This window comes from Accipiter gentilis, chromosome 29 (assembly GCF_929443795.1).
Source record: "Accipiter gentilis chromosome 29, bAccGen1.1, whole genome shotgun sequence".
Classification (NCBI taxonomy): Eukaryota; Metazoa; Chordata; class Aves; order Accipitriformes; family Accipitridae; genus Astur; species Astur gentilis.
In genome coordinates, this window is record NC_064908.1 from 13,804,929 (window position 1) to 13,821,045 (window position 16,117).

Sequence of the window (16,117 nt, forward strand, 5' to 3'; positions counted from 1 at the left end):
ACATGGGATCTCTCCAGTAATTCAACCCTCATTTAAATCAGTGAAAGTCTTCTGCATCAATTACTTGAGAATTCATACTGGGCCCATTTGGATACAATTTCCAGCAGTAGACATCAGCAGTGAGAGATTAAGATGTTTAATAAGAGTCACGACAACCATTACAATACATCACTTACCTGTTTCTCCACCTCACAAGGAAAATCCAAAGACACTTGAAGGCATACCTAGTAAACAAACACAGAAATTACAAATTTCAAAGAACAGAACGTCATTATTCTTCAACACCACCAACCAAAATGCCCTGTTTTGTGTCATATTTTAGCATGTTATAATTTTTAAATCAGAAAGGTTCAACTCTAATTGCACTCTACGATCCTCTAAGATCCCTTGCAATCTGAATTGTTTTATGATTCCACGATGCTTTATATTACATTGCTTTTGAACAATAGACTAAGAGGACATCAGATTCCTGTATGTATGAAAATGTAGTCAGCAAGTTACCAAGACATCAAGTATTTCAACCCTGAAGAAGGATCTATAGTACTTTTTCTGCAATCAGAGCAGCAAGTGAATCTTACAGAATTTGTACTATAAGCCTGACTGCAATGGAGGCTGAAGATCAGTGTGTGTGTGTGTATAAAGAAACAAAATTTCAAGGGACTTTGTCATCCCCCTTAAGGAAGATTATGAATACTCAAACAAGAGAAAACAAGGACCAGAACGAAAGCTACCTTGACTGCAAAACCCTAGTAGCACAAAAATATAGGAAAAAGCTTTCAGAAACTCTTTAGGATAACAATTAGTTGAAAGCAAAATCAGATACCAAAAAAAGTATGCCTTCCTTGCAAAAGACTTCATGTTCTAAGAAAATAAGGATTTTTAAAGGCATGCAGAGAGAAGAGTACCGTACTATAATGTACCCAGAGTGGAGTCCTACCTGACTGACCCCCTCAGAAAATTGACTGTTCTGCATCTTCCTGTCATTGTCACCATCTTCAGTCTGCATCACAGGCTCCTCTGTTATTTCAAGACACTACACAAAGTATGGAATGATGTGAAAATGTAGCACAAAAAAAAATACTGTGATATGAAACGTGCATAAATAAGTCAGTGACATGTCTTAAAAGAAAAATAAAAAAAGCCTGTAATACAAAGTAACAAACACTGAATTAGATTTCTTCAACAACATCAAAGAAAATGAATATAAAGCCCAGGAATTACTCATATTAAATACAGTGAAACTTTATCTTATACATTCCTTCATTTTTATTTAACTCTTTCTCCTCAGAATTTATAAAAAATATAAAAATCACTTAAACTCTTCTGGCAAAGGAGCTCTATATCTTCAGTCACGTTCTTATTGTGCCTACTTTATTTTCCAATTTCCAGAATTTATTTTCATTTGCTACACAATTTAGGCTCTTCTCCAGCATCCAAGAAATAGATGCTTTTAAAACAAAGCACACATACCTTGCTATACACTAAACACGTTTACTGTAACACGGAAGGTTACAATCTGCTGTGTCTTGCCTAAAGTTGCCGATTTGCAGCAAAAGCCGCCAAATCATCTTTTTCTCCCTATTTCCCACAGAACCCAATCCATCTCCCATCACTCATATTTCCTGAGCATGAAGACTCGGCTTTTTTAGCAGCAGAACCCCAGTTTCTGACATCAGCATTACTGACAGTAAGACCAGAATCCCTTTGGTTTGCTGGGTGTTACATCCCAGCAACAGATCTGCAAGCAAGGGATGAGACGCACCCGTTGCTCCTCTCAACAGCAGCGAAGACCACTACTGAGCGAGCTTCATTTATACACAGTTCACAAAGAATATTTTCACTTTGCTTACAACCCACCTCCTTTACTCAGTTTGCTCTGGAGGCGAGAACAGAATTTAGCCTTGCCTATGGCAGTTTAATACTGATCATAAGAACCTCTCTTACTTGCAAAGAATTATTGTACTCAGTACCCACATTCTGGCACAGCTTGTCAGACAACAACCTGAGTAGAAGAATAGTCTTTCGTTCCCACTTTGGGATCTACCACAAGGAACCTGCAGTTACCACGTTCCACCACTCCCCCGTGATAAAACCAGACTGGACATTTGTATCATCTTGTTTTCATCTTGTTTTATAGCAACATTTCCCAATCTAGTAGAAAAATATAGTTATTTAAGATCTTTGCTGCTAAAACCTCATTAAATGGTAGAAATGCGCAAAAGCGATGGTAAATATCAACGATGCTACGCCTAATATGCCTAAACCATAGGTAGGATACAGCACTAGCACAGAGGATTCAAACCTGCATTGGATAAAAATTTTAGTCTTAAAGCCCTTGTGGCAATAATCTAGCACTGCTGTGTATAACAGTCATATTTTGGTGTGACTTGGGCTAAAGAAAAATTACCTTAAGACAAGAAAAGCAGAATCTTGAGCATAGTTACAGAAAATTGAGATTATAGGTACAGAGACTCAGATGACTGACTGGAAGGAAAGAAACTGGTGTCTAGGGGTTGTGGATGCGATATTTATAGCTTTGATGGATATACAGCACAGTGCTGAAACTTATGGCATGAAAAGAAAAAGCCGCTTCCCCAGTATCACATGCTGGAAAGTCTTGCTCACAGCATGTCAGTCCAATTGCAGACAAACAGGATTCTGCAAGGAGTGTTATTTTTGCCTCCTAAGAACACTGGGAATTGAAAATTTTTATTTTTTTTAATTGAGTACGCATAGAATGTATGCATATATATTAAATAAATGAGAAAAGCCTTTTTATCTTCCAATTCCTAGCAGTATAAGCAACTCTAATGGTTTTAAGTATGAATTTTAAAAGGCAGAAATCAGATGGTGCAGCATATTATATATTTGTCTTTTACTATTAGAAATCTATACTAGAAACTAACTTTCAAGTCATGTTTGAATTATTTTTGTATTTTCACTCAGACTTGGTTTTCTAGGACAACACAAAGTAAAGACAAGCTGAAAACTGGAAGAAGGCATGGATAGGATTGTGGTATACAGCAAGGGCATGCTATATTGATATTTTTATTGTAATCATGGGATGCCAGAAGTCCAATAATGTTAGCTATTATAAAAAAACCTGTTAAGGTTTAATATTCCATGTGTAGATTCAGGACAAACTCTGCATTTGTGTATTGAAAATAAACTTATTTGCACATATAACTTATTCACACAATGCAACTACCGTTTATGACTCAACATTTTTTAGTATATGCTTTTCTCAGGCCAGTATGTGATTCAGTAAGTGATGATCCTTAGAATGAAACTATTACATAAGACCAACAGGTTATAGCACACTATTACAACGAATCACTGCAGTTTCAGCCTGGTCCTATGGTCCTGCATCTGAAAGGCTGAGCAGAAACTTTCTGCGCTCCAAGGAATACAACCTAATGTTCAACAAAATATTAAAAGAAAATACGTGTCTTAAGGCCAGAAAAAAAAGTCTACCAAGAATAAGCTGCTTGTTTAATGTATTTCCTTGGAGACTGAAAACCTTGAGAATGTTTTTCCTAAATGAACCTCTGCTATGCTTGGTTTGCAAAGATCCCTGGAGCCCTGAAGGCTGAAATCACTGAGGCTGCTTCTCTCAGAGAAAGCAGATGTTCAGAGGACAGTACAAAAACAACCTTTTTCTCGCCTCCTCCTCCCTCCCTTCCAAACATGAAGCCAAGAAATAGAGTACTAGGGGCTGTCAGACCTTTGGGAGATGCCCTGCAGAGGCACCAACATGCAGATTCATCTGACTCGTGCTCCGGCTTTGTGAAGGAAAAGAAAGATGCGTTCATTTTAAGAACCTGAGAAGGATACATCTTCCTGTGCCTGTCCAAATTCCTCTTATAGCACATATGTTAGTGTCATCTCAGCACTACCTGCCAACAAATTCTAGCCTAAAACACACACAAAAAATAGAACTTATGCGGTTTTGACAATGGTTATTAATATGCAAAACACACTGTTGTCACAATCCCTAACCTGAAATCCAGGTTGCCATTTATTGTCAAGACTGATAAAATGGTATCTTTTAAACTAAAAACTTCTAATTATAGATCCTTTCACTTTGAGCTCCATAGTACTATTATCTTTCTGGCACAGGTTAAAATACCATATTTTACTTTCCTATTTCCTTTACCAGAATTTTTAGGTTTATTTCTATTTTACAAGCTTCACTCTCTGTCATTCTACATCTAATTTCATGTAGACAGCTTCCTAAGTAAGTAGCCCTATGTGTACTTTTCATGCCCAGGCAAATGCAGAAGCACACAGTATCTTGCCACCATCATCTTAGCCCAGGACACGAGCTCCTTTGGTATTAACTGCAGCATCAGTGGGGGTGCAGCACCCTCTGCAGGATGACGAGGCAAATTGCTAAAAATACTAATTATCATGCACTCTGAAACAGATTGCCCACAAGTTTTCATACAAACCTAATACAGTGACATGTAAATTCATTATTTTAATAAAAGCCATGGCACCCCTAAAGGTCGATCTATAATTTAAAACATATTTCAATTAAAGGTAGCATAAGTATGTCTTAAAACTGAAAAAGCAGGAATATTTTTGATGATTACTCCCAGTGCCATCTGCAGCACATATGGTAAAAGACATGACCCTTTTCCAGAGTCCTGCAGAATAAACTGTCCTGCAGAAAAATCATCAATACCAGTCCCAGTTCTTGACTTAGGCAATCCCTACACATAACTGATTCAAACTATTCCCAATTTTCTTTTCTTTTAATTCAGAAATTCAAGACACAAAATACTAGCACCATCATTATTCCTTTTATATTTTTTCCTTCCTGTTCCACACGTTGTGCACAACAACAATGTAACTGAAAGCAAAAACCACAACAGAATATAACGAAAAGTACTACCAGCCACATTTCAAGTCATACTTTATAACAAGCCAAGAAGGTTCACTAGAATCTGTCAGAGCCTCCTGAACACCATCACCATTCACACATAAGATGACACATGAGCACCCAGCACCCAAAATGCTTCTCAGTGGCAGTATTTTGCCAAGACGTCTTCTTCCCCACAGCTAAAAACAGTGTTAGCTTTGGGCAAAAGAATGAAACACCCAGCAATGATTACTTCCTTGCACCTCTGAGCAATTTACCACAGTGCTGGCCACGGCTTCATATACTTCTATATTCTATAGGAAGGAACAGCAATGTATTTAAGTGACTTGAAGTACTATTTGGCTACGGTGAACCCTAGCTATTTGGTAGACACAGAGGAGAGATGAACTAAGCTGTTACAGAATTAGAGACAGCATGAGAATGACTCTCAAACAGTGGACAAGCAGACTTCCAGTAATACCTAAAATGTTATACAAGATATTGCTTTCTTTGTAAAATTAACTATTTCCTCCCCTTTCAATTGACAAAACACAAATAGATCACAGACCCAGTTAAAATTTTAACGTGTATGTTGTTCCCTTAAAATCAACTTGACACATCACTGCACACTTGCATTGAGCTGATTCTCCGTTGTGCTAACATCTAAAAGTTGTTTACATCATTAATTTAAAAAGTTATTATAAGGAATTAGCAACCTAAGCACCCAGAGTTTTACACTCATTTTGCAGTGATGTAAATGACTCCACAAGGTGGATTAGAGTCAGATTCACTTCTTTAACACAGAAAACCTACCTCACTTTGGTTTAATATGTTTAGTGCTTCCTTCCCTTGAGAATCTGTTGTACAAAGTCCAAGTTGTTTTTTCTTAAGTTCTTGATTAATTGACTGCAGATCCTTAACCATCAAGAGAAGGTCAGTAACCTAAATAATCAAAGGAAAAACAAACAAAACTGGTAACATCCATACTAGTATGAAAACAAATGATGATATATAAATCTCCAGCTAAATCTAAACTGCAGAGGTGGAAAGCCTGGGTTTCTGTATGTGCTTATGAGGCAATCTCCCTATGTATGAAAATATCATTATGTATTTGTGAGTTAGTGTTCAAGAAATCTTAATTTCCAAGACTGTAGTTTCTAGCCATGTTATTAAGCTGAGGTATCAAGTTTCACAACTCAGTAGCAAGAAGAAACCTGAGAGCACCTCACACCAGCAGGCTGATTTGAAAAGAAACATTTTAGTGCAAGCGAAACCAGCATTCCAGGGAAATAGTAGCATTCAACCTGTTCTATCTCAAACACCCTTTATAAGCCACTATCATTCTGAGTAGTTTGACAGACACAAAATCTGAATGGACGATCATGTTCAAAACTCTTGGACAGACATTACTATCAGAGACCTGTGTAGTATTATCAAGAAGGCAATGTTTGCAGAAGAAAGTGAAATCTTTTTAGATCAATTAATATATTTGGAAAAAATAGATCAACTTTCAGGCATACGAACCCTTTTTCAAGTAAGAATTGGTTTACAAATGTCTGCTGCTAATTAGTGTCCCTGAACCCACTGAAGGGAATATGTTCAGAGAGAAAAGTGGTATAACCCCAGAATGGGACTGGGACACAGTCTGGGGCTTATTTTATTGACACCTGTTCAGCGTAAGGCAAACTTCTTCCCTTCAGATTACCCACCTCCAGATTTTGAAAAGCTGCCTACAATTCAGCTGGCCACAAGAAATATAAAACTTCACTAATGTTCACTCCCAAATGACCATATTCAAAATAATTCCTTATCATAAATTGGTGCATGGATCAGAAGTCACTGCACACAATAAGGAGCCAGAAGAACAAGTTTCTGAACTTGGATACTGATCTATTGTATGACAATGGTCTGCACATTTAATCTCTGTGAATTTCAGTTCTCTTTATGCAGAATGGAGACAACATTAACTTACCTCAGGTTTATTTTATAACATGCCATATTTACCAAAAGATTTTCAAAACCTGGGATGGAGTGTGCTACATAGAAGAAAAATTATAGATACCACTTCTATTTTCATGATTAATAAAAGTGCATAAAATACACACTGTATGATACTTAATGCAAAAACTTTTCTTTGGAGTTGGTATACTTCATGATGACTAAAATATGAAACTTGAATCCAGGTGCCTAACTATCATAAAACCTTTTCAGCAAGCCACCTATCTTTCAGCTGATTCTGAAGCTCATGTTGTGTAACAAAGAAGAAATAGTTATAAAAGGTGGATCACAAACCACAGAGATAAGAACTTCGAATCCTTTCAGAACTACCCAACTGTACCTAAATAAACTTTTCTGTGAGAGGCAGGCAAACTATAAACAAAGCAGAATTAAGCCATTAGAAACAGTAAATAATAAAAAAAGATCAATACCTTTTTCTTAAGTTCTTCAAGAGACAGATGGTCTATCTGTAGGCTTAAACGATCTTGCTCTCCTAAACAGATACTCATATAAGATGTCTGATCTCCACAGAAAGACAGTGTTTCATCTGTCAAAATAACCAAGGACAGGAACTAATTCAGAAACTCTATTTGCAGGAAAACACAGCATAAAATGCAAAGACAGGACTTTTCAAATAAGAACCTAATAGTAAGTCTGTGGGAGGCCAGTTAAAATGTTTCATCCCCCAAAATAAGCTTTCTGTTTAATTGAACAAATTTTGTCCTCATATTTCTTTGTGCTTCTGACACGTAGACATGCTCTATTTTCTGTGCCTGTATTTTCTGTGGTTATCAGCATGAGTTGTGAATGTAATTCTGAATTACAATTTGCATATTTAGCATTACAATTAGAAGTAATTTTTAGGAAGGATAAGTAAGGCATGAATAGTTATTCTGTTTTAACTATATTTTTATGAACACAAACTCAAGGTCTCGAGGCACAAAGCTGGGTTAGACAAAGTTATTGAATTTATTTTGCTTTTGGGTCAAAAGATTTCATTAATTGAATTGAAAATAACTACTTATTCCTTTCCTCTATAACTGCAGGAATGATTTGTTATGTTTCAATAAACACCTGTTCATTTACAATATAGATGGCAGTTAATTCTATAAATATATCTCATTACATAGGGACAAAGCATATCTAATTTAGGATAAAGACGAGACATCCAAATCCTACTGCCAGCTCTGACACTGATCCTATGGCTGCTGCAAGGACGCAAAGCTTCACAAATTATTACTAATTTTTAGAGCCTTCATTCCTAGCAGCCTCACCCTTAACACCACTGCTCTTGAGAACCCAGGAGTATCCACAAGACCCTTTAGCCTACCCTGGCTGCTCATCATCTCTGTGCTTTTGAGGCTGGAAACTCTGAAACAGCAGAAGCTTACCTTTTGTCACTTATCATAGCTGTCAAGGGAGTGATGCTAAAATTGAAAATCTAAGTTGAAAGGGGTAAGTGAACAGGCTTTATTGTTATTTATAGATCCCCTATGGAATAAAACAGATACATCTGTATGTATGCAGTAAACTACAGTTAACAATGTCCACTTACGCTATTCTTTTCTGTATCTAAGTATATACTAAAAACACCTCCAAAGAAGTACAATAAAAAAGCTACAATATTACGTTATATTTAAAAGCTCTACTGTTTCTGAAATACAAAATAACAAAACCGCTAGCTGCTTTTATTTTCTCTGGAAATAATTCTTCTGTTAGGAGGAGTTTAGCCATTTCCTGAGACACAAGCTCTTTACCAAAGTATTGTGAAATAATTACATTCCATGGTCAGAAAGTGATCCCATGCCCACAGATTTATTCAAAGCCAGGAATCTCTGACTTCTGCAGAAAACAGTAAATTTGATGGGTACAAAATCATAGGCAGCTTGAAATGGTCACTGTAGTAGAATTGCCATAGAATTACTAACATTTGATGCATGGAAAGAGAAAAGCTATCCTTCTTTGCCCTGATTGCTCAAAAACAAAACAAATCCCCCAAATAATTTTCAGTGTAGAAAGCCAAAAAGAAGTCTTTTCACAGCTTTTACTACTCTCAAACCTTTCTTCTCCATCACAGTAAACCGACTGTAATAAAACCAGTTTTCTTTTGTGCAAGAAGATCAAGAAAAGGGATGTGCTGTACATGTATACAGACCTTGTCGGTTTTTAATGTCCTTAATCTGATCTTCTAAGACCTTCTGTAGATTCCGATTAGCTAAAATGTCGTCTTCTAGTTGTTTTCGCAGCATGAAAATGTTGTTTAGTTCTGTCTGCAAGCTATTTATACTAAAAAAGGAAGAAAGAAAATATCATCAAGATTAAATTCAAAACATTTTGTTGTGTACCTCAGCATCTTTTATACATCCAGGCTTCCACAAAGAACCTATTTCACATTAGCCATCACTGTTTTTCATCACACAGTTACAATCATTTGGATTCATAAGCACAATCAAATCCCTACATAGAGAGATGAGACTAAACGTTTACATATACAGCCTTTTATTGCTGTTTTGAGCTGTGCTGCTTGTAAGTCAGCTTAAACATGACGGATGTATTCTACCAGCCAACTTCTGTCTAATTCTTTTTAAGGAAAATCAAAATTACCAACTTCTGAAAAGTATGCCAGAAAAGTATCATTATCACATAATACTGATGGCACTGTGTATTCCACTATACGGTGACCATGGAAACTTTGTTCCCTTGTTACAGAACCATACTATATAATCTAATGCTCCACTTAAGAAAAAAATTAAAAATCGTGTTTCATTGAAAATATGACCCAGACACAACTAACTGTTTTCTTTCTTCATTTATCCGACAGTCTGTAAAAAGACCTTTTAAGGTCTAAATTGTCTCAATTATCTCAATTGGGTGTAAATGCCAAAACTTACAAATGATAATTTGTCAAGGTGAATTAATTCTTTAAGCAGCTTTCTTCCAAGGTGCCCACTGAAGCTCTTTCTTTAGCATCAGTCACTGCCCCTCAGGCCTCACTGTCTCAGCACCTCTAGCTGTCCCTTGCTAGATCTTCCCCATATCCTTCAACAACATCGACAAAACAGTTCTGATCAGTCCGTAAAAGGACTTAAGTACACTAAAAACTGAAATTGTAAGAAAATGAAATAAATTGGATTTAATAACAAATAAATAACAAGGTGTTACTGAACTCACAGTATTATTTATTTTCACATTTACTTCACTCAGAACCTCAGTGTTTTAAGATAAATTAGGCTGCTGTAGAATTTCCAGTCCATTGCACTAAATGCCAGAGAATTTAGGAATCTTTAAAAAAAAATTTAAATCCATCTTACAGGAGGCTATACAGGAACATAGAGCACATCATACTTGCATGAGAATAAGAGCATATTGCAGAAACACATTAATTAAAAGGCAACATGTACGAAAAGACTCTCAGTCTGCCTTCTGACAAGCGTGCTGTTGTCAGTTTCCTGCACAAGAAACTACAGCTTTAAACAATTCTCCCTCGTTCAAGAGTATCTTTGAAGAGCAAGCTCTCTTAAATGCTCAGCAAAAAATTAAGAATAAAAACAAACCAACACATTATTGGAAGCTAAGTAAGCACATTTTCTCCTTTTCATGCATTAAAGGTTTTATAAGAAAAAGCATTGATCCCCCACTTGGAGAGACAAGAAATGTCTTGGTCCTGATATCCGGTAGTTTATTTTGAAAAAAAACAAAAACAAAAACAAAACATGTTGCCTAAAATAAATAATGCCTAAAAGAAGATATGTCAGCAAGAAAACGGATGTTTCCCTAAAATCCATGTCACTGCTGACGGCAATTAACACAAATTAGGAAACTGAATTTATCTGCAGGGCTTGTTTATCGGCTCCCCTGAACTTTAGGGGTTCAAGTCTTCCATGATGAGATTTACAGCACATCTCAGCCCACAAAACTACGAGGAGGAGAAATAAGAAGACCTGCCTCCAACTTCCAGCTCTATTGTTGAATCATTGAGCATCCACTGCAAATCACTGCGTAGCATGCAGTGCTCTGTGTATCCTGTAAGTCTGTATGAAATAAACAGAACTAAAGATCCTGATCCTACAGAAGTTAATTGCAAATCTCCTATTACCTTAACAATTATAACTACAGTTATAATTTTCCTCATTTGAAAGATATTCTAAGAAAAACTAGGATCACGGCTATGTTACTTTGTTGTCATTACTAGACAGCGTTGACAATCGCCTTACCCACAGAATGTGTTTCAATGTCTGGTCACACCATCCATATGAAATATTAAAATAAACTGGGTTCTTCCTTCATTTGGTGATTGTTCAACAGAAAAGTTACAAAAGACATTGCTCTCTTCCCAGAGGTAAGAAATAATCACCATAATCTGACTTGTATCACTATTTCTAATGAAAAAGATTCTAGTATAAAACCAGCTTCTGAGCTGTGGCCAAGCACAAGATGACATTACTGTTAATGTGCTTAATTCAAATACCAGATCTCATCTACTCTAGTGCTATTCACTTTATGGTTTCCAAACTCTAGTGGTCTGTAAACCAACTGCAAAATACAAACACACGTTCCCACAAAGTTGGCAGGTATAACCATTGCCTTCAGGCAGGAAGAGTCAGGAGCTAGCTCTCAAATGCTGTCAATACCTAATAATTAAGATATTTGTAATTATAACAGTAAAAGTAAATTTTTCATAAAACATTTAAATTTATTTTACCTAAAGGCTGAGAATTTTCTTTATTTTATCATGTCTCCTCTTCAACTGCCAAGCAATAATAGGATACAAAGTAGGTGACAGATTTCTTTCTAAAATGTTGTGTACTTTGATTTTAAAAGGTTAAAAACACTTGCTTCTGCCATACTTCTGAATGCTTTACACTGAAAGCATACTATGCAAACCTCAATTATTCTCTTTTGTTTAACCTTCTCCAAAATCTTACCGGCTTATATTCTCATAAAAATTCTCAGTGTCACTTTTAAGATAAGCATTATCTGTATTTTAGAAGTGTACCATGGCAAAACATCCAGCACCCAAAATTTCACTGCGATTTGATTTTTCCTTTATATTCCAACACAAGGACACATAACTCCTGAAAACCTAGCTGCTTACTTTGGTACCTAAATGGTACCAGCTCATCCAAGATTCCAATCCAAACAGAAATATTTTCAGAAACATTTAAGTAATTTAGATAACATAACCTCAGTTACAAAAATATTTCTCTTTTAAGGAGACTACTTCAGGTAGTTTATGCCTTATGAACCAGTATTAATTAATCACCACTCCAGTTAAGCTGCACCTTTTTTTCACAACTTCTGACTTTTGCCCTTTGAGTTTAGATTATCCACCAAAATAGAAAAAGTACTTACCTATCCGATTCTTTGAAGGTCTTCACTAGTGTAGAATAAATATTTTGTTCTTGTCTTAAAGCAAGGATCAGCTTTTCATATTCAGCTTCTTTATTTTCCTAAATTAAAACAAGAACATACCAAGCTTACAATGTAATTTTTTAGTTCGCATGTCTACAACTACGTGTATACCTGTGTCCTGCAGAAAATGTGAAAGAAGGAGAAATCCAAATTTGCTGAAGAGGACTGCCCACCTCCAAAGCCTAACATGAATCTGGAAACTATTCATGATACTTAAAAACAGCTATTGTTAAAGGAGGCAAATACTGTTTCACTATTTAGCTACCATGAGTCACATATCTAAACAGTGCTTCATCATTTTGATCAGTCTAAAAAGGTTTCCCCCCCAACTCTAGCATCCTCATTTCCAAAGCTTACAACTCAACAACCCAGGAACAACATGGCAGGTAGCTACTTCAGAGGAGGGGAAGGGAGAATAGACAAGCCCAAGCTCCAAGCCCACATTTTAGAACACTGTCTTAACGGTCCTCTCTGTGTTCTAGAAAAAATTGGCTTTCTTTGGGGTAGGGGTTTCTGCAAATTCTGTTCCGTTTCTGAACAAAAAGGACTGTATCGAGCCGACAAATAAAGGATGAACATGTCAGATACAGGCTCGTTGAGTCAGCTTTCTGCACAGCTGGGTCACTACAACCTGCTTCTTTACTTGTGCAAATAAAAGAAAACTGTTTACCTGCAGTCTTGCTCACAGAAAGTATATTATTATTATTATTAAAATAAATCCAGACTCTTATGCGACATTCTCAGTAAGGATCCACTAATTTCCCAAGACTTTTTTTTCACTCCAAAACAACCATACAGCCACTTTTTCAGCAGGAGGCAAAAAACCGCAGCTATTTAAAGGAGTATTTGCTTGCACTTATTACATAAAAATATCTAAGGTATCAGCCGCCTCAGGAGAGAAAATAACTGGGATATCTATAGCAAATTTAGATGTATTAATGTCAGACACACATATTCTGCCTCCGTTTGAGAATAGCAGGCCTTGTTGCTCCCCTCAGTTTTCTTTTTTGACTGAAAACTGAAAGGAAGAACAAAAAATGTGGCACAGCTAAGGGGGAATCTCGGTGAAGAAAACTCTCAAGAGATACTAAATCATTAGCGAACAGATCAATAACAAGGAAGAAATCTTCACCCAGGAGTTTTAAGCAGCTGTTATTACTCCAATTGCAATTCCTAAGGAAGGAACTGCAACAAAAAATCTGCTACAGTAGAATCTCACTAATTCACACTAATGATGCAAAACCTCTGTTAATTTGAAAAATTCAGTATTCTGCAAAGTAAACAGTACAAAAGCAAGGACAACTGTTGTTTACTTTTAATTATTTACACTCATACTTCACAGTATGCTAGCAAATATGTTAAATAATATTTTGCAAGTGTAATCAAGTTTTGATGAAGTTACTCCCGTTAAGGTAATCTGCATGACAGATCTTGGCACAGAAAGAGTAGCTCCTACCATTTAACAACAAAGATTCTTTGAAGAAGTGTCCTTGCCTTTGTATACATGTATCATGTTCAGCTACCATCATTCCTAACGGTAGCTGTATTCTAACAAGTGTTTCCAGGTTCTAGTGCAATTTATACATTAAATACTATGCTGTATATGAAGCGCAAAATACTGAGCTTCATCTCAAGCTTACTATCTAGATAAGCAGAGGAGGAGCATGCAGCAAGGGTTTCTGCTGACTGAGTACTGAGAAACACAAAGGCAAACAGATGGAGGTGGGTGATCCAGAGTCCATTAATAAAAAAATCTCACCAAAAAAAACATGTAAAAAAGTACATCTTACAGCCTGAATTAAGGAGTCTTATCAATGTGTTGGAATCTCAGCCTTTCAAGAACAGTCACTAAACATACACAGATTGCAATTTAACTTGGAAAAAGTTTGATCACAATGACACTGATCAATGACGTAGAAAGCAACAGGAAGAAATAAATCTTTTGACTTAATTTAGTCAGTTAACAGTCTGTTAAAATTTCTAGTGAACTCTTCCATATGTCTGATACAAGCCTTGCAATTATTACTGAAGACACTACAGAACTATATCCTAATTAAAAGCTCTTTCTGAAGCACTGGCAAAGTAATGTCACTCTGAAGAGTTTACGGTACACAAATTAGATAACAGTTGTCACCAATTGTTCAGGGTCTATGACTGCTATATTAACAAAGCAGTGTTACACACAGAACCATGCTGTGGTTTCCTATGTTTCTTTTAGAATTCATATGTTAATTTAGTTCTACATTTGTACCAAAATCTCAGTAAGCTCACGAAATCCTCCTAACTCTTTTTTTTTTCTGCATAACAGGAGACACGAGCTGTTTCTTAATTCCAAATGTCACAGACTATACACAAATTATTAAATTCTAAATTCAACTAGCTAGGTAGAGGTTAGCAAAATCATGAAGAAGTGTTCTTGATTTTTCAGAATCTTTCATGAATAGGGATAAGCAGATACAGCATGAACTACTTTTTTTTTTTTTTTTTTTTTTTACATTATCACTGTCATTTCTAAATAAAGCGTAGGAGTGAATTATTCCAATCAACTCCCCAACGGTACACAAAACATAAGGCAGCTCTGTAACTTAAATAGACCATAATGCTGTGGGAGTTAATGAAACATTAAACCTCTTGACACATGGTGTGAGGGAAAATGTGTTAGAGGAGATAGCTGCAAGACATCCAGGACCATATTGCAGTGAAAGATTTATATTCCCATGAAAGGAGGCAATCTAATACATTAAAGTCTATATTTAAGTCTGAAATACTATTGCTAAGCAGCAGTGGTGGAAAACATAACTTACTTTCATTAAAGGTTTCTTGAATCGTAAGCAATGAAAGTAAAAGGTTTATACCTCCACAATAAATAACTTATTGGCAAAGTCACAAGAATATCCGGTTGCCTCACTGAAAACTCTCTTGCTTCCAACAACTAGCAGGATCACTTCAAAATCTCTGAAGGTTAGAGGATGAATGATTGAGAGAAGGCCATGACCTACACCTCATCACTGATTCATACATCCATCCACCAGTACCAAAATTTGGTAATTTCTTCTAACATTGCAGTACACTTTATGTGTGGTCTACCATAAATGAAACAATTGCTAATAAGGTTAAAATTGTTACAGGCCACTGAGTCATGTATCTAAAAATGAAAATACTACAGCAAAAGACTTTGTTGATGACTTTTAGAAGATGTCATGTCAACCACAGAAAATGTCACAAAGCTGTTGACTCCAGGGAACTTGTGGCCCTTCTTGGTGATGTGTGAGGCAAGACTAGCGGACTATACACAGACGTCCAAGTACCACTTCATCAGGCTAACTCCATTAAGATTTAAATTTCTGCTAATATGGAAATCATGAGACACACCAACCACATCCATTCCCATCACAAGGCCATGATCAGTGTCACAGGTAAAAAGCATCATGTTTAAAGTGTGTTAAGATATAGATATTGACAAAAAGATTGCTGTTTTCAGCTATAAACTAATCTCATCAAATCAGAAACTGAACTATCACCCTGTTTATATGCTCACAACATCAATTTCAAGAGACTGAAAGCAACAACTACAATGCACTGATCACTATTTAATAGACAGGATGCTTGTATAAAAAATAAAGTCAACACCACTTCCCATAATCACGACTCAGCAACAATGCGCACACTGCATCAATTTCAACAGCTAAGACATGTCTGCAGTACAACAAATGCACCAGTTCCAATTCTTATGACACCGATCAACAGCAATACTTTAGCTAGCTACATGAATAACTTCCATGCATTGACTATCATTTCTCCAGCTGCAGCAGATTACATCACAACTGTATGCCCACAGCATTC

General features: G+C 36.2%; 1 protein-coding gene across 6 annotated transcripts in view; it reads right to left on the reverse strand.

Moving 5' to 3' along the window:
- CDK5RAP2 (CDK5 regulatory subunit associated protein 2) overlaps positions 1–16,117 on the reverse strand; it is an 84,208-nt gene that overhangs the window by 38,802 nt on the left and 29,289 nt on the right. For all 6 annotated transcript variants that reach the window (XR_007509929.1, XM_049832108.1, XM_049832106.1 and 3 more), the window contains 6 exons: positions 12,215–12,312; positions 9,018–9,148; positions 7,294–7,409; positions 5,678–5,806; positions 938–1,033; positions 177–224 (listed from right to left, as the gene is read on the reverse strand). Coding sequence is in view for 5 of the 6 variants with exons in the window: in XM_049832108.1 (XP_049688065.1) it covers positions 177–224; positions 938–1,033; positions 5,678–5,806; positions 7,294–7,409; positions 9,018–9,148; positions 12,215–12,312 (618 nt within the window). In the remaining variant the exon portion in view is untranslated. The remainder of the gene's footprint in view (positions 1–176; positions 225–937; positions 1,034–5,677; positions 5,807–7,293; positions 7,410–9,017; positions 9,149–12,214; positions 12,313–16,117) is intronic.